Genomic DNA, 19,933 nt, shown 5'->3' with positions numbered 1-19,933 from the left:
GCAGAGAAGAAAGAATTACAGGAAAAAAAAAAAGAATAATCTCCACTTTAAGGAACCCAAAGCAAAGATGTTGCAATGATACGCTTTCACTCCAACAAGAAGTATTTTGTTTCTAGTAAATACATAAATATTAAATAATTTGCTGTAATTTTGTTGGCATTTACCTTATCACAATCACCATTCTTTATTTGTTTATCAGATTTGTTTTGCTTTATTGGACTTTTCACTTCTAAAATCTGGAAAAAAAAAAAGAAAATCCATTAAAAAATAAATGCATAATTGAACACAATTACATACAAAAATTCTGCTGTTAATAACACAAAGAATAAAGCATCTGGAAAAAAAACAATCTAAACTCAAAACCAGGCTTTTCATTACTTCTTACTTAATTCAAACAACCTGCCTTTTTTTTTTTCTTCCAGAAAAAAGCTGAAAATGCCAAGTTGCTGCATTGAAGTGATACTGACACCATTAATCTTAAAAGTAATTAATTTCATGTTATTTAACCCCTTCTCAATATTTCTTTTCGCATTTTTTCCATAGCTGGTAGGAAAAGGTCTGATTTTGCAGGTACAAAATTATGCTACAGGACCCTCTAGCATCTTTGAAGTGACACATAGCAGTATATTTTCCATGTGCTTTCATGCAAGGCTCTTTTCTTCTACAGTTCATATTCTAAAACTGTCTTTGAAATGACTGCAAGAGTTTTAACTAAAAGAACACAAGAAAGTAGCCTGTCTTGCAAGTATACGTACTTTTCTTTCAATGGGAAACAGAGCCAGTTACTGCCACAGATATGAATAAAGAATGCTTGAACAAGAAACAGAATATCTCGCCTTACATGAAAATTTTAGGACTCGAGTGAGGAATAACTTGAGGAAATAAAACTGCAGTTTAATTTCTAGGTATAGAAAACATTTTCTGAAGCTACAAGTAGAGTTATTGAAACACCATGCCATTCCTAACCTGCAATTCTGTAAAACAATAAAAAAATACATATGATCAAAGATGGAGATTTTGTTTCACATTTCCTTATAAATAACCCAACATTAATAGCAGCATTCTCTCCAAACCCTCCTGAGCAGTCACAACACAATACAAAACTAAGTAAATACAACAATGGAAACAATGCCTGCCAAAATAAATAAATAAATAATTGTGTTCTAGACTACCCAGAAGCTTCACTGACAGCTATCTTAAAGTTCCTTCCAATTTCTACTTTGCTTGGCATAAACAGCTAGAATTGTATATATGTTTCCCAGGACAACCAACACCATAAATATACAGTGGGACAGGCAGCTACTTCCCTGCAGAAAGAAAACGACTGAAGAACTGAGTTAGCCTTACCTAAGGATTTACTTAGCCAAAAGCAATGCATGGCCAGAAAGTAAGATGTACTTTTCTAAAGAAAAATCTCAGTTCTTTGATTCAGCATGTACAGTATAGGCCAGTGGAAAAAAGTGTCTGGTCTTTAAAATCAAACTCTAGGCATGGATCTAGTAGCTTTTAGATACTCTTCTTGATGTTAAAAAAAGAAAATTCTTTATATTAGATAGAAACTCAGCAAGTACATACTGTATTTGAAAAAGCTGCTTTCTTAGAGTGCTCTTGATGCATAATTAAAATGGAACATCTTGTTTGAATGAGATAAAGCACTAAAAGACACTTTTAGCAATGTTAACTTGTTCTATAAATAGACTTATTTTAACACAAGCCTAATTTCATCAGGTAAAAGAATGATCCTAGTAAGCAGCTTTACACCACCAAGCAGAGATTTCAATTGCAACTATGGCCCACACAATTTGAACTCTTGTAACAGAACCATAGAATCCTCAGAGTTGGAAGGGATCTTTAAACTGCCCTGCAATGAACAGGAACATCCACAGCTCAGTCAGGTTGCCTAGACCTTGATCCAGCCTGACCTTGAATGTCTCCAGGGATGGGGGATCCACTACATCTTTAGGCAATCTGTTCCAGTGCCTCACTACCCTCACTTTAAAATACTTTTTCCTTATATCCAACCTACATCTACCCCCTTTATGTTTGAAATAATCTCCCCTTATCACCACAGACCCTGCTAAAGAATCTGTCCTAATACTTCCATAAATTTCAGATTCTCAGATCAGTTGTAAAAATGCAAGGAAATGAGACATTCCATTTTAGCTAGCTCACTGCTACTGGTTTAGAGCATCTAGATAGGCAAGTAGACATATATTGTTAGTACAAAAAAAAGAAAGGAACATGAAATACATGACTGAGTGAAATGTTGCGCATTAGGACTTATGTTTATGGACTTAACATTTATATTACTTCTTTAGAAGTATACATCTTCATTACACAAAAAAGAATTGAGACTTACGTACAGATGATCTTAGAAAAAACCTATAGAATTTGTGGTGGATAATAAGAATGCTTTTTGGTCAAGGATCCTCTTTCCTTTGCTAAATACACAACCTACTCCATAGGTTTTTTTCCCCTCCAACATAGATTTGACTTTAAGTGACATAAATAATGCCAACTTTTATTGAAATGGATTGAGTACTCTTTCTGTGAAGATTACTGTATCTTATAGTAAAGGAAAAAAAACCTCCATCTTCAAGTCAGAAACTGGTGAGGGAGAGAGGAAAAGCAGAACACATAAACTCATGAGATTAATCCTATTAATTTCAACTGGTTCTAATGCTAAAATAAACCAAAAAATAGTATGAACTGTACAACTGATGTTGTAAAGCCAGTTTAGACTGTTTAACGTTATGATGTTAATTCATATGCAATGAACACACTCCTTATAACAGAGACAGAAATGATAATTTGCTCTTACAGTATTTTCTAAACCGAATATTTCTCCATCTCCTGAAAAAAATGGTTTTGTCAATTTTCAGATTAAGTGACTTCATTTAAGTAATTAAAGCATTATATGAATTTCTCAGGTGCAAGGCATGCTCCATGTGAGGCTTGCATTTATGAATTCTGACTTTACCTGGTTGCTGTTAGTTTTTAATAAAGGTGGTGCTGGTTCATGATGTAGTGGTGAGGAAGCTGAATTGCTGTCACTGTCACTTCCATCACTCAGACTCACCCTATGGAAAAACAAAGGCAAGAGATTACACTGCCAGTCAAAGGGCTGCTTACAGGAATGAACCAAGCTCATATTTGAGGGAGGAGGCCAAGAATAAACCCTTTACTATGGAAGTTATTATTCAAAGTAAATTGGAAAAGTGCTGCTCAGTAGCACAGCGGCATCCAAGTAAGGCAGCACTGTGGAAAAAGTCCAATGTAGCATGGCATCCTTTTCATTGGGCTGAGATGTCACTGTCCAGCTAACCACAGTTAACATCTAGAGAAAGAATTAAATATTTTTGAAATATTTATGCTGTTTCCATCATAAGTGGAGTGAACAGACACATGAAAGAGAGATGATATTTTTCAGAAATATTTTTCTACTCTTGTAAAAGCTTTATAAAAGCTATACTTTTGTTTGGAAAATTGCTTCAATTAACAGTTATTTGTTTTTTGACATAAATAACATTATCTTTCCTGGCTAAAATTTAAAAACTTGGTATCTCAGGATATGTAAAGGCCATGTAAAAAAGTTCTTATTCTAGTCAGCCTTACCCTTCATTTACTGAGGAACAACAGGAAATATTTGCTAATTGGAAGAAAAAAATACAGTTATTCAGGATAAAAAGAAGTTAGAAAAACACAGCCTTGAGTTTTGTTAAAAATAGAAATAAAATCTCTACACTGAGATTAAGCTGAGCCTAAGAATCCTTCCTAGAACATGACCTGACATGAACTCTCAAACTGCTAGGCTTCTTGCCCTTTTTTTCCTGTGATTTCAGCTGCTGAAGTGTTCCAGAGAAGTAGTTAACCTTCACTAATACTTGCCTATTACCTTCCCATTTAGACCAGTTGCTGACAGAGTTGCTCAGGTGCTATGAACCCACAAATGGTAGAACAAGCAAAATGTTTTGGAGCAGATAAAGCATCCACTATGAAAAAGCTTGAGGGACTCTGGGATTCAGCAGAAAGAGCTTTCAGCTGCCTGAAAAATAGCTGACTTTTGGAATGCCCTCATGAAATGGTAGCTAGGAAGCAGAACCCCTTTTTAAGAAATAAATTCTGTGACTGACAATTGCTTTACCATCTGTCTGCACTATTACTTATTATTTACGATATGCAGTGCAGAAATTGCTCGGAATTCAATTTCACTGATTCTGATCCAATTTAACAACTTTAAGCTGGTAAGCAGAGGGGTCGTGACAATGTGACATTATGTACAGGCTGCTCATTCAGCAATTAAATGACTTAATTTTATCTTTTATACCGGAGAGTAATTACAACTGCTCTCTGAAGTCAAAGGCATGAAACAAAAGTCAGATGAATGTGGTTCATCATATCCATGTGGATTTGTATAGAAACAGTTTGTTGTGGGAATGGCTGATTCTAAGAGTTTTTTGTTTGTTTGTACATCCTTTAAAAATAAGAATCTAAACTCTGTCCATTTGGTACTCAGCACTCTTTGAGAACATTAGACTTCTTTCCACTAATAACAAGAAAATGCTTTAGCCACCAAAATATCTGCCATCAAAAGACGCTCACCTGCGACTCCTGCTTCCTCCTCGTGTATTTACAGGTCGTTCCAACTCAGAATCATTATCGTTGTCATCTGGTTCCTCTGATTCATCTTCATTATCATCCGAATGCAGATCTTTCATTATAGACCTCAATGGACCTGAAACAACAGAAACAAACAAGTAAAAAAAAAAGCAAAAAAGCAAAAAACAAAAAAACAGGCAAATGAAATTCACTTTGCAGTGTGAATACCCAGATTTGTAGATAACAGAAGTGACCTTTCCAGCATTGTACTGGGAGGGAAGAGTCAAATATTAAACAAATGAAGTAATGCACTGGGGGCTTATGCTGCTTGCATTTATTTTGAATCATTTATTTACATGAGCAACACAGGAAGCTGCAGGAGACTTACTCATGACAATGAAGTGACTTGTGTTCAAGTGTTTGCAGGTTTGGTCCCCTGGAACATAGGCGAAGTAAATAAAATGCTGTTACAAACAGGCATTCTCTATGCGTATTTTAGTTTAGGAGAAATTTACTATACTATTATTATTAGAAGCAAGATTATTTTACATTGCTAAGTTTCAGTTTTTCTTACTTTGTCAAAGGGTATTACATGCCAGTACAGATCTACAGAGACCTACTGGTAGTGGTGTACTTGTTAGGTTAAGCAAAGTCCAATAAATCATTCTGACTGTAACTTGTACTTGTGAAGATAGACTTTGTCTTCCTGTTTTTGATAAACTTAGATTTAGTAGCTCCCCTTATTTCAGGCTCAATTTCAGGTCAAGTAAGCAGTTTGCTGATGTTCATATGTAAAAAATAAAAATAATTAAATAAAAATAATTTAAAAAAAAAAAATCAGTAACTCTCCCAGCCCAGGAAACACAAGTACTGATACGAATGAACTCCCCAGTGTTCTTCCAAAGGGAGATGAACCTTTCCATTCTGTGTTAGCTAATGGCTGAACAGAGCCAAGGAGCCAAAAGAACAGACAAACATCTCTCTGCCTGACCCCCTAACAATAAGGGTGTTCCCTCCTCAGGAGTAATAGCTTTGTGGATTACCCAAAACCTGGCAAAGCACAGGTCAAATAATTTTGACCAGTTTTGCATATCTGACTTCAAAGCCACTGCTGAGTATGGTTTACAACTAAGCCTGCACAAGAAAATTTGTAAGTTGAGGCAGTTTGGGCAAGGTTTCTTTTATGTTTGCATACCTTGAGGCTGGATGGCAGCAGGCACAAATGATGCTGCTGGGCCTGGTGGACCAGACACTCACACAGACCACAAGGGAAGGCAAGTTACATAGAATTCTTGTCTGTACAACCACCTGATCTGCAGAAGCAGCTGAGTTGTGCTTTGCTTTCTGTTTCTGTGTATCAGACAAACAGTGCTTAGATATTTACAAATGCTAAGTTGGAGACTGATTATCTAATCACTTGACACCCTGGAAAAAGGCTCCCTCCAATTTTAATAGGAGCAGTAGCGATTTTCCTCTGAAACAGAGGGGAAAAAGCACTCTCAAGAATGTCAGCACATGGCTGAAGGAAGAATCTGCCTATTTCCAACTTTTGCAAAAGCATTCTTACTGAGAAGTTTAGCTGTTGGGATGGAAAAATGAGAGACAAGGAATAGGGGGCTAAACGAATTGAAATGAAAGGTAAAGGAACATTAAACTTCAAACATACAAAGAAGGAATATATGTTTAAAAAGAAATAAAAGGGAAGAATGGTATTTCCCACAGGCCAGCTCTAACCTAGAAAGGCTAGTTTCCTTACCGCACAAAGAGATACTAATAACTACTGTAGAAATTCTGCTGAAGACAGTAGTCTTCTGTCTGTTCTGGCAGCAGTGATGTCCTGCTCCAGTCCATAGGCCAAAGTCAGCTCTTCAGAATGTATTCATCTCCTCTCCACAAAGAGGAAAAAAAACAACCAGAAAAGACTAGATAAAAATGTGGATGAAAGAAAAGCTCTTTAAGGAAAGATTAGAGAAGAAAGACAATGACATGGAAGTTAAAAGTAATCAACCAAAACCCAATTTCGTAAAAATATTTAGTGTCACAAAAATAGTTCACCTTGCATTAAGGACCAGCACATAACTCAAAAATATGGAAACTGGTAACTGGGCTGGCAGTGAGTTGGAAGACATTCCAAACAACAGTCCTTGATTTTATTTTTAAATAGAAGAAAAACAGCACACATACAACATGCTCCCCACATAGCCTGTCCTCCCAGGTTTGAGCTAATTCATTATCCCTGTCTTTTTTCCAAGTGCAGCAGAGGGCCACTTCATCTTGTTCCATGCTGCTTTCTGGGACAGAGTCCCATCTCAAGCTGGAAATGGGCTTGTTCTTCTGTCTTGAAGAAAAATGAATGCAGACTCCTGACAAACAGCCACAACTGACATCCCCAGCCAATCAACAACCTGCCATTCAAATATGCTTTCACTGAATGGAGGATCAGGACTGCAGCTCTGAACAAGACATTTCGTACCTAGCTGACTTCAGTCGGTCTTCTTAGCAATCTGCAAAGTGTAAAGTCTTCTGTTTCTAGCTCTGGTAGTCACACTGCCATTAGTACTTTGCTCCTTGCTAGTACTTAAGTTACTTTTTTTTTTTTTTTTTTTTTTTTTTTTTTAAGGGTTGTAGAAGCTGTTCTCTCCAAAAAGGTCAGAGTGGCTCACAAGAAATTGAAAACTAAGAGCTGTCCAAGAGAAAATATTCTTGGCAAGAAAACACAGAGAACCCAAAGTAAGCCCTGCGGGCAAAAGAACTTGAAAAAACTTCAATTAGCCCAATGTTTACTCAAAAAGTGGTGAAAAAAGTCCATCTTGCAGTGGTTCTGACAGTTGAGTGAGCACTTGATTCTGAACCAAAAGGAAAAAGAGTAACAGGCTTGTAAGTTTTAGTTAGAGAATAAAGCATGGGTTTCCACGAGAGCACAACATACACAGGGCAAACATATCACAGTATGCCTAGTGCTTCATTCCTTGCTATACAAATGCACAACCTGGGCAACAGATGTTTTTAGTTAACTGAAATTCCCAGTAAGAAAGCGTAATTGCTATTTACTGTGACAAGGAATCAAAGAGGTATGTAATACATGTACTTTAAAATAGTTCCCATCAGAGGAAAAATTTCCCATCTACCCTTCTGAAGGTACAGAAATGAAAGACAGTCTGTGATTTGCCTTATATATGACCCAGGAGAAACTGATGAATAGTTTGCTCAGAAGAAAAAACTAATCAACAGGATTTTTCCTGAAATAAGGTTCCCTAACAGGAACACTGGTATCAAAACCTGCTGGATTGTCATAGACAGCTCACAGCACTAATGATGTTTTCATAACTGCAAAAATGGGGTTTCATCAAGAAAGGGTTTTGTTTAGCATTCATTATAAAAAAATGCCTAAAGCCAGCCATCAGCCACAGTTCATTTCAGCTCTTGCTTTCTTTCACCTGCAGTAATGCTGCCAGAAACACATTAGAAATTCAGTACCAGTCACCTTCAGAAAAGGTAGCAGGGCAGATACAGATCATACTACATAAACCTTTGTAAAAACAAACTGTCTGCCTGAGATACTGATGTATTTCCATAACCTTAAAAGCAAGTTGACCATTGAGGAATATAAATAGATAACACAAATGCAATTTTAATTAGCCAAAAGGCTGGGTTTTTTAATGCTTCTGTATCTGAAGGACAAAACAAAAGCTGATTAAGAATGTATCAGTTGTACAACCTTACAAAAGCAGGGAAAAATGCCAAGGTGAGAACTAAGTAGTTTAATACATCGTGTATAATGAATCTCAACTGATCCACAGAAATATTCCTTCGGCAAGCTCACTGAGAATAAGATTGCATTTCCTTCCTGAGGTCTGAGTAAACTGTATTTATTAGCCAGAAAGCCAAAAGGCAAACTTAACGTCAACTTAAAATATAACCATATTCTTCCCCAGTCACACTTCCAAAGGAAACACTGTATGCTCTTAAAATCTGATTATAATACAGGAGTATCATGACCCTTTGAAGGGGCCCACATACATACATCCTTGTACTTTCCAAAGAAGCCATGTTAGCCTGAGCAGGGATCCGGATGGCACACAAGTGCCATATGACATAACCCTGCAAGAGACAGCTTCAAGAAGAGAACCTCTTTTGGATTTGGCATAAAAATTGACTGGCGCATACCTAGTGCTTCAGAATAGTCTTTGTGCCCTTTTCTCAGAGAGATACACATCTTCTCCCCTTTTATTCTGCCCTTACAGTCAGATTTGTAAACACTTGAGGAAAAGCCTTTAAAGAATAACAGTGGCCAATTCAGCCTATGAAATTCAGTAGAAAAGTGATAATGAGATGCCATCAGTCTGTTTTTATTGGCTCATTGATTTCACATGTTCTTTTCATTTTTTTTCCCTTCCTGGGTACCTTGTTGTCTGCTGTTTTGAGATGGTGTAAAACTGGAACTGGAACTGGAGCTGGAACTGGCAGGACTGGGCTGTTCAGACTTAAAAGAAAAAAAAAAAAAAGAAAATAAATAACATCATAATGAACTTTTTTTTTTTTTTTTTCCCCCTAAAACACTTACTGTTAGCTACTGCTTAAGGCATCCTGCGAAGAAAATAGAACTCCTGAACAAAACAATATTTTCAGATCTTTGCTTCAGGTGCCAGCAAGCCAAACAATATAAAAATTGCTAAACGCTCAACATACATACGTACTATATAACACACAGTGCTTTAGTAAAGTATAAATCCCAACATGAAGTTACTACGTTTGAGAGGCTCTACAACATGTAAGTCTAAATGAGTTTATAACAGAATGCATGGACATAAGGCTACTTAGCCCTGCAGTTGCAACGTTTTCCAAATAAATAATGCTTTAGTGGAACATAGAAAGAAAGACCTGAGCAGATCAAGCAGAAAACTCCAAGCAGTTTTCTTTCAACTTCCTTAGAAAGTAAGTCTTAAGATAACCAGCTAAACAAACTTTTCTGTTGTTAACTGATTTCCTCTTACGCTAATATTTTTCTTACATAGTGAGGTCCTATAAACTGCAACAGTGATTAAACTAGAAAGACTGCATTATTACACAGGAAAATTATTCTAACTAATTGAAAACCAGATTTTTATATCTCTTTAGAATAGAGTCATTAACATAACTTTACGTGATTTTACAAGCAGTTCCATACGTAGTTTTCCAGTGCTCTTTAAACTATATTCTTCTCTGAAATTCGTAAAAATTTCTTAGACAAATTTATCTGTTCTGATTATTGTTCTGATTGTTCTGATAATTCTTGCCTCCTGCTGGTATATTCTATGCCTCTATACACTTCTTTTGTGGTATGTCAGGTTTTAGGTATGTACACACACACACAACTGCATATGAGAGAAGAACAAATCTGGTATATGGGCGTAGGGAATGCTAACAAAACACAAAACAGGAAATGTCCTGTTCACACAAAGAATGGTGAAATTTGAAGCAAGAAGTAATAATAGAAAAATCTACTACTGAAAATAAAACCTGCTTAATCTTATACAGTTGCATTGCTTTGAATTGTTATCTAGGTAAATCAAAGATTTCTGTTTCTCCTTGCCTATACAATAACCCTTGTGATTTCTCTAGAACTAAATCCTTCTAAAAAACAACAGCAGTAGTATGCAGTCACAGTTGTCTTTTCTCCATAAAACAATCTATTGTTGGTATTCATAAGGAGCAGGCAGATTTACAGCATCTTAGTTCCTTTTCTCACACTGAAAGATGCCTCTCTGGACAGCAGAATGTTTAAGAAAAACACCATTGAGATCTACTCTCCTGAAATGTAAGCTTTCACAAAAAAGAAAAATAAAGTCAAAATACAAATTCTAGACAAAGACTCATAGAATCATTAAGGTTGGAAAGACCACTAAGATCATCTAGTCTAACCATCAGCCATGACTGAATGGGTATACATCATTTGTATACATGCAAACCAAACCTCTGCTGGGAAACACAACCCAAAAACTATAAAATCCCTTTCTGACTAACAAGTTTGATTCTAATTTTGTTGACAGGACTGGACCATTTTGGAAGATATGGCATTATCACCTGACACTTGTTAAAAAAATCATTTTCTGAAGCAAATTTTTTTTTTTTAATCGCTGGAATTTTCTACAGAATCATTTATTTTTTCCTGCCTGGATTTCTGAATTTAGCTGTAAAATAAGTTTGATGACATGATACAGACTGTACTGGTAAAGAGCAGGAGTTAATGCACTTACTACAATTCTGGAAACTAATTTCAGCCTTCTAGTTGCAGGTTACCTTTACACATCTGGTTTGTACGCAGCAAAATTACTGGCTGACAGCCAGCAAGGTTTCCATTAACTGCATTTTTTTCCTTTATTAATATTCACATGAACTGTAGCATACATAAAATCCATTCTTTTAAAAAATTCCAAACACTAATGACATTATATTCAATTTAAAGTGCTTTAAGAATTTCTAAAACCGTAGGAAAAAAAAAATGCACCTACGTAGAAACATTTACTTGTAAAATTCACCATTTTCATTTTGAACTAGTTTACTAAAGAGGGAAAAGGCCTGATTATGAAATCCCTGCAAACGTTTTCTCCTATCATTATCTTAAGCAAAAGGATCACAAGCAGGAATAGCTAAGAATAGACATAACATTGGTATAATACCCTCCTGATAAAATGTCCTCCTTGCTTCAGTAAGAGCACTTTGAGAGGTCAAACCATGGAAACTACTAATGAAACACAAATCATCCCTTCTCTTTTGAAAAGGATTCTCAATGCCACTTGAAGCCATTATTTTATTAAACTGCCCTACCTGAAAATTTACTCCAAGACATTCAGATTAGCACATATATGTAAGAAGTGTTATTTGCTGGGAAAAAAAAAAACAAACTGAGAAAATGAGGATGTGATTGCATCTGAAGGGTAGTGCAGGCAGTTGATTTTAACATGAGAATGAACATCATTAAAAGACCTGCCTTTTAGAAGGAGCTAAAAATCTTCCTTCCGTATATAAATATGGATTAGTCTGCATAGCATTGACTCTTCTTTTTACCAGAAGGTATCTTCTGTCACTTAACCAAGGCTTTCTGACAGCTTTACAGGATCCCAAGAGCTTAGATATTTATAGCTTTATTCTCTTCAGTTTTCTGCTCTTATCCACTAGTTACCAATCACCAAGTAGATTTTTTAATGGGTCTGAAATGAGCAAAAGGGCATCCTTTAATGATAGAAACTTAAGACAGGACCAGCAAAGAGCTTCTGTCGTACATCCTTTTCCTGTTTTACTCGTTTTCTCTTCCTGCAGACAAGCTACTGAGAGCTCGGACCCAAACTGCTCATTAGTGCAATGAACTGATATAATTTATTGCACTCAGTTTATTCCCTTTTACTGCTCTCACACTGATGTACAGGAGACACTGCCTTCTTTATTAGGCCCAGCAGAGGGATTCTGTGTTTTGAAACTGGCAAGAAAAGAAACTTCTCTCTGGCTCAAGTTTTCCTAGAAAAGGTACTTTTTTCGACTGGTTCTAAATCTCCTGGCTTCAGGTAGTTCAAAACATTTTTATTTGCTTCTACAAGTTGGACAGTGATTTATTCTCAGGCGAGAAACAATTTTAAGGTGAACTCACCTGTTTATGACATTCCGTACAAAAGGACTGTTTCTATAATATTTTGTGGTTACTTGGAATCATATAACAATATTAAAAATAAAGCCCATCATTTAAAGCTGTTTATTCACATTAGAAAAATAGAAAGTATCTCCATGTGGATGACATAGGCTCTTCATGCCCTCCTCTGAACTACTACTACAAGAGGACTTTGCATATTACTTCATATTACCACAAAATAAAGATCTGCAGTAATATCCCACATCCCATCACCAGTCCACATATTTTCTGCTTTTATGCACAACAGTCCTAAGACCGAGGTTTCCCTGTACTGAACATAGTGAGAAGTTAAAGCAATCAGAGTATTATTTGCATTCCCATTTTGTCCAAATTTTCTTCTCAAGAAAGGGGAATAATGCCCTAAGAGATGCCCTCTTCTGTAATGGACTTCTGGACTTGCAACTTCTACTGCCTCTCAGGGGCCTGTCATCAACCACCACTTCAGCTTTCAAGAGAGTAATCATAGCCATCTGTAGCTCTACGGAGAGAACAGCAGAGTCCACCAAGTGTCCATATCTGTCACAGCCAAGGGAAGACACTATTTCAGCATCCATGGTTCTGTAAGCCCGCACCCAGCAAGCTCTATACCACCATATTTCCTCTCAAGCAGGAAACTACAATTGCAATTAACCTGCCAGGCAGGGCAAAACTGTTCCTTTGTATAACCAATGAGGAAAGCCAACTTACAGAATGCAAGCTCACAGAGAAGATGGAAGTAAGAGCGTACTGAGCAAAAAGTTGAATTAATTCTATTCTTATAGAACAGGAAATACTTATTTCTAACTATGATGTTTAAAGAACCAAAAAAATGATTGAGAAAAGTAATTTGAGGTGTAAAATCTTAACAGAAAATGCAAGAATATTTGTTTTGGAGAGAACAGGTAACTAAAATGGAAGTTGATCAATACAATAAAAACCAACATACAACTCACATACCAACAGAACCTTCTCCTGTGTATTACTGTGTTATTCACCTTAAAAAAAAAAAAAAAATCGCATGCCCACATACAAATACATACTAATGTGTGGAGGACATTTTACCAATTAAAACAATCATTTGGCAGAACATGTGACCTACAATTAGCTGCCTTAATTATCTATAGTCTTGTTTCTTAAAAAAATTCTTAATGAATTGATGGGGATGAGCCTGTTTGTTTATTAAGTTGACCCTGAATCTGCTAAATGAGCAATACAATGCTTCTCCAGGATCATCTCTGGGGAGAAAATAAGTAAGAGAAGCTCAATGTAACTGTAATCTAAAACATGCAGCCCTGGGGATGTTTGGCTCTAAATCAGCATTACATCCTATCACCAGTAGATAATACTAAGATTCTCCAATTCTAGTACTTAGAAATATTTCATAATACTTGTAAATTCTTTTGAGGGAGAAGGATACCATGAAATGAATGCTGTACTGATCAGAATAAATAATGTTAGAATTAATGCATACTTCGGAATACAGAAGCAAAGATCCAGGGACAGTGATAACTAGTCAGTTCCTTCTCAAAGAATGGCAACGTAAAGAACACTTTCAACAGCTTTCTCCTCTGTACAAGTCTCTGCAGAACTGGAGGGGTTGGAAGGGACCTCTGGATATCCCCCAGTCCAAGCCCCTGCTAAAGTAGGTTTCTTACAGCAGGTTGCACAGGAAAGCATTCTGACAGATTTTGAATATCTCCAGAGAAGGAGACTCCACAACCTCCCTGGCAGCTTACTCCACTGCTCTCTCATCCTCATAGTAAAGCTTTTCCTTATGTTCAGGTGGAACTTCCTGAGTTCCAGTTTGTACCCACTGCTCCTTGTCCTGTTGCTGGGCACCACTGAAAAGAGACTGGCCCCATCCTCTTGATACCCACCCTTTAGACATTATTAAGTACTGACAAGATAGCCTCTTGGCCTTCTCCGGACTGAGCAGTCCCTGATCTCTCAGTCTTTCCTCATAAGGGAGATGCTCCAGGCTCCTGATCACTTCTGCTGGACAATCTCTAGGAGATCATTGTCTTTCTTGAACTGAGGAGCCCAGAACTGGACAACTGATTCCAGATGTGGCATCACCAGGGCATAATGCATCCTACCCTTCTGACACAATTTAAAAAAAAATCATATATTTTGCAATACACTGCATGCTGCAGTTTGAAGGATGAAGCACTAATTGCATCCATTGTCTGTAGGAGTACTTTTGCTGAAAAAATCTCAGGATATTGTGACTGAAAACATACAGAAAAGCAGACAAAGTACAAAAGAAAAGATTAGCGCTTCTCATGTAAAGCAGCTGAACACTGGTTTCCAAGGATACTGTGCCAACAAGATACTGCATAAAGTTAAAATAAACCAAAAACACATATAGCCGTGAGTGTGAACATGGTCCCTAACATAGCTGAAAAGTTGAAGGCAAACTAATGCAAGCTCTTGTTAGAGGACTCCAACCAACACAGATAAGAACTCTGTTCTAAAGGTGAAGGGAACAAGTTATGGCTATCAAAGACACAGCTATATAAAGTATTAGGGATCTCAAAATTGGAAATAAAATCTGTGTTTATCTGGACCACATTTTCCCAGAACTGTATGAAAAAACTTCAATATTTATGAACCATTGATACAGGACGAACAGCACAATATGGGGAAGTTAACAGCTCTACATTCCGTTCAAAGTCTGAATTATGCATATAAATTCAAATATGCATTATAAAAACAAACCAAAGCATGAGGGCCACTGATGAAAGATGAAGACATCCTGAATAAATTACTTGCATGGTGAGTTCTCTGTATCTGTAAGCTCAGTGTCACAAAAGTCCTGGGAGAAAAGAATGATGACAGTACCTATGCGCTCCTGTAACTGCAGAAGAGCCAAATTAAGCTAGAAACCAATATTTAGGTGCCGATTTTCTGAGAATATGACTTTACAACTTCTTTACTTCTTCAACAAAAACTCTATACACAACGCTCTTACAAACCTACTGGGTGGAGAGGAGAGAAATGTGTTGTAGAAATAAAAGTCTAACTCTCAGTTTTAGAACTACATAAAAAACAGAAAACTCAGCATAGGTGTTAAAGCCAATTATACCATTTTGCTCAACTGATCTGTGTTTTCTGTTGTATGATTGAACTAATAGCAATAAAAGAAGCTGGGTGGTAACTGCTCTGGTCAGCCCTGACAGCTGCCATGTGGGAAGAAAAAAGTTCTTCATTTTCTTTTATTGCCCTATTCTCTGCTGTGCCCTATCTTATGTGTCAGTGCTGAGAAGGACAGATGTTGATGCCACCCAGTTCACTACTCTGGAGAGTAAATAGACAGTTTGCTGTCACTTTTGCTGTAGTAAGAGGGCTGTTCTCCCAGATCCAAGGCCAGGTATTAGAGAAATCCATGCACTCACTTTAACAAAGAAACAGCTGGAGAACCATGTAACTACATGTTAATATCCTTTTTCGGATGTTATTCTGCACTCTGGTACATTTCTGTACCATTAGAGAGCAGGTCTTCTCAACAGGTACTTACAGACATTGCAAATACACTGTAGTTCCTCTCTTATCTTGTTTAGCTCAAACTCTACACAGTGCTTCCAAAACAACCCTAAACTAAATATTCAGTGTGCAAAAATCCATGAAAGTCATACATATCAAGTTAACACACACCTAAACATCTGGAAAAACAACTTTTCTTCTAAATTGCTGCTGCAGAGTACCATCTTAATTTACATATCATTTTAGCTATTGTAGACCACAGGCTCCTAAATCCATGTCCCAAGAGGGGAAAAATAAACAACAAATATTCCCAAAATTTCACAGCAGGCTCAGTAGAGTATCAGTACAGCACTTTCCATGCCATTGGTGTTGACCCTGCCCATTTTTACAGCAAGTTTTATTATATTTAATGTTTGCTCAAACTGGATTCCTGGGATTTAAATGGTTATGTTAGGATCTCAGTTTTTATCTCTGTGCATTCCAGTTTCAGTGAAAAGATGTAGGGAAAAAATACAAAAAGTTTTGTTATGCCCTAAAAAATTTTCGAGTGCCTAGAACAAATTAAAGCCATGTAAATGGCTTGCTCTATGCTAATATTATCATGCATTTGTATTGCCATTTCTCAAAAGTTCATGTGTATTATACACACACACAACTACATCATGATGATTGTCTGAGAAAAAAAAACAGGCCAGACTGCTGTCTTTTCACTGGCCTTACACTACACTTTTAAAAGTACATGCCATTTTTCCCAAAGAAAACAAGTGTAAATTTGATGGTTCCGCATTTAAAAAAAGAAAAAAAGAAAAAAGAGAAAAAGTCATAAAAGCCTCAGTTAGATCTAACAAGACATAGTTAAACTATTTCAGCTGGTAACTAACAGGTGTTGGATTTTATAGTAATTATATGGAATCATTTCTCTGGATCACAACATAATAGATGTAAGCAGATAAAGCAATTTAAAAGTAATGAAGTCCATACCACAGAGATTTCACATGATCATGAGTAAAATAACACGTTGTATTTATTGCCACAAGCATCTTTTTGCCACAAGCATCTCAGCCCCCAAAACTGCCATGATTTTGCTGTCCCAGCCATTTATGCCAGAAAAGAACTAAGATAATAAAATATTGGCACTGCGCACATTTCAATAAAATCCTTACTTGCTGTGGGCTAATGGGAGAATAAAATTTTCTGGGGCTGAAATACAGAAAAGAAATACAGAAAAGAAGTAAAAACAAAAAACAAAAAAACAAAAACAAAAACAACAACAAAAAAACCCCCAGTGTTTATGCAAATGATTGGGTTAATCTACATGATTAGTCTACACTTCAGGAGATGCAGTTAGTATGGTCACATACTGAAGACTAAATCAGTAGCCTAATACGATGATATTCCCATGTTTTGTATGTCATAATATGATAGTTTCTAAAATTGAAAAAAAAATGTAATACCCATGACTTTGCCTTAAAAATGTAAAATTTCCTACATTTTGCAAGACTGTAGTTATTATGTGGATTTTTTTAGCCATATCTATATAATTTCTCTCCTCTGCTTAATTTCTAAATCCTTACTATTTTTGTAAGTCAGTGAATTCCAAACACACCATAGAAACAAAACCTCAATCCCAGCTTACTGCCATGATGGAATCATTGCCTGTTGATCTCGCTGCCTCCTTATCCTGCAGTGATTCATCCCATCATATAGAAAGCAGTTTAATAGCTTCTACAAGTGAAGCAAAAACATTTTTCCCAGCTAATGAAAATAGACTCAGTAGAATCTTTTGAGCTGGAAGGGGCACTTAAATATTATCTTTCCACCTCCCCAGCAATGAACTGGGACAACAGCTAGATCAGGTGCTCAGAGCTCCATCCAACTTGGCCTTGAGTGTCTCCAGGGACAGGACATCCACCACATTTCTGGGCAACCTGTTCCAGTGCCTCACCCCACCCATACTGTAAAAATCTGCTTCCATATATCCAACCTAAATCTCCCTTCTTTTAGATATGAAACCATTTCCTATTTCACAAAATTCTGATTCTGAATCTTGCTTCAGCACTGTTACAGTGAAGGACAAAATAATAAAGTATATCTGAAAATGGTATAATGCCTTCACTTTACAAACAGCCACAAGTTTCTGTTTAGGAAACAGATGTCAGGTAATTAATTTACTAAGATTTCCCTGTTTTTCCTCACTCCTTGACTGTATTTTTCCTCTACTCTCACTCTGGAAGATGTCTTATTTACACCAAAAATTCCCAGAAAAATGTATACCATGGGAACATATTCCCTGAGAAAAGATTCTTAACAGTTAAAAACCTTTCAAAACCCTTAAACATTTTCTAATATGTTTACAACTATTGACTTTCTGAGGGCTAATAGCCTGGCTGAGCACATAGTAAATCTGAATCGAAGGACATACTCCGCCAGGTATCAAGTTGTCTCCAAACAGAAATGTTCAGAAGGACATACTCTGCCAGGTATCAAGTTGTCTCCAAACAGAAATGTTCAGAAACTTGACTTTTTTCCTATATTTTCCTTGGTCCCACTGTCCCAAATGCTGACAGATTTTCTGAAGGGGCTCTGGGAAGGATAGCCTTAAGACCAGGGAAAGCAGTCAGTCCAAATTCTGCAGAGGCCAAAGGTGCCCACCACTGTGGAGGTTGTTCTCTTCCTCCCACATGCTGACTATAGTGCTTTTTCTTAACTCTAGATTGAAGGTGGGGTTTGCCCTGATCAAGCCTGGTACTTACCCCATACAGCAGCTGAACAGTGCCATACTACCATAGGCATTGATGGCTATTCAGGCTTCTGCCTACTGTCTGTCTAGCCTTTCTGCAAGGAGAACAGATCATCTTAAGCCACTATTTATCTCCGAGTACAATCTGGAAGGAAATATATTGGACTGTACAATATTTTATCTGCTAACACTTACCTCTGATTGCAGTAACTACACTGGTTAACTACAAGAAAACACCATGTGGAGCTATCTTCAACTATTTGAATCTAAACTGTGTTATCTGAAAAAGATCTTTCTTTGGCTCCCAGCCCTGGTTAATAGCAGGAGTTTTCAGCTAACAAGGGCCTGGAGGTTTTAAAAAAACAAAAGGCATTTTCCAGATATTCTTGCACATTTGTAATAGTTAAATTAACAAATCTGACTCCAGATCTAAAGTGGCATTTTATGGATTACTTTAAAAAAGTACTTATGTTTCAACTTTAAGACTGCTTAAGGACATGCAAGCAGTTGATTAAATACAACCCATAGTCTTTAACATCACTGCTATATATCCATTGTTCTGTAACTGACTTACTAAGGAGTTTGTATTTTGCTAAAGGCAAATGGTTTGGCTAAAGTACTCTGCTTAAAAATGAGAACACCTCACTCTTGAGCTGTCACAATTTGCTAGCATGCCTTTCTTCTTGGGTTGTATTCCAATAGGCCTAGGCATTCCAAAAAACTCCTACTACAAATCACAGTGTTATAATTGCAGGAAGAAAAACACTCATCATGCGCAAAATAATTGGGCTGGAGACAGAAACTGATAAAACAGAGCTGTGTGTCTGCTCATCTTCAAACTCTGCCTTCACGCATAGTGAACTTTGAGAGTTTCAGATCACTGCAATTGCAGACGAGTGAGAAGATGAGCAACACTGAACAGCAGATCAGCATACACAATCTGTTTGATCTTCTTGATACCACTGTGTTGCTGCAGCAACAGAGAGAGCTTTGCACTACTTTTGTCCCTACAAAGCCTATAAAAACTGGTACAGGGAGTATCAAAGCATCCCTTCTGCAACCACTGCACCTTTCAGAAGGGGTAGTTGCCTTCCAGGGCCTCGAAAGACACCTCACTTGGATCTAAAGCTTTGCATTTCCCTATTTCACAAAGCTTACAGTTTACATAAATATTAAGAGAACATCACCATATTTCATGCAAGAGAGAGCACGGCCGGAGAGCAAAAATAAGGTCATGTCTTCATTTTTATTTTATTTTTTTTTAATCATACTGCTGCACTGTCCCATACAGAAAGCAAACAGAAAGTGTACTTCAACTGAAACATCCTGTTACTGAATTTAAAAGCGTGATCTTTAGAGTTTTCTACCTGAGCTATTCTAATATTCCTACACCTCAATAAAACTATAAATCCTACATGTTTTCACCCCCCTGTCCATGTCAGGAAAAACGTGGAGCTGTTGGAGAGGGT

General features: G+C 36.9%; 1 protein-coding gene across 2 annotated transcripts in view; it reads right to left on the bottom strand.

Moving 5' to 3' along the window:
* Window positions 1-19,933, bottom strand: part of MLLT3 (MLLT3 super elongation complex subunit) — a 109,532-nt gene that overhangs the window by 7,103 nt on the left and 82,496 nt on the right. The window contains exons 7-11 of one of the 2 annotated variants that reach the window (XM_090130931.1): window positions 9,004-9,082; window positions 4,988-5,035; window positions 4,603-4,735; window positions 2,981-3,080; window positions 165-236 (exon numbers count right to left, since the gene is read on the bottom strand). In XM_090130931.1, coding sequence (XP_089987057.1) covers window positions 165-236; window positions 2,981-3,080; window positions 4,603-4,735; window positions 4,988-5,035; window positions 9,004-9,082 — 432 coding nt within the window. The remainder of the gene's footprint in view (window positions 1-164; window positions 237-2,980; window positions 3,081-4,602; window positions 4,736-4,987; window positions 5,036-9,003; window positions 9,083-19,933) is intronic. The other variant, XM_031609995.2, reaches the window with a different exon arrangement.

Source organism: Phasianus colchicus, chromosome Z (assembly GCF_987193195.1).
Source record: "Phasianus colchicus chromosome Z, bPhaCol1.hap1.1, whole genome shotgun sequence".
Taxonomy (NCBI): Eukaryota; Metazoa; Chordata; class Aves; order Galliformes; family Phasianidae; genus Phasianus; species Phasianus colchicus.
This window is presented reverse-complemented; position numbering and strand designations above follow the sequence as displayed.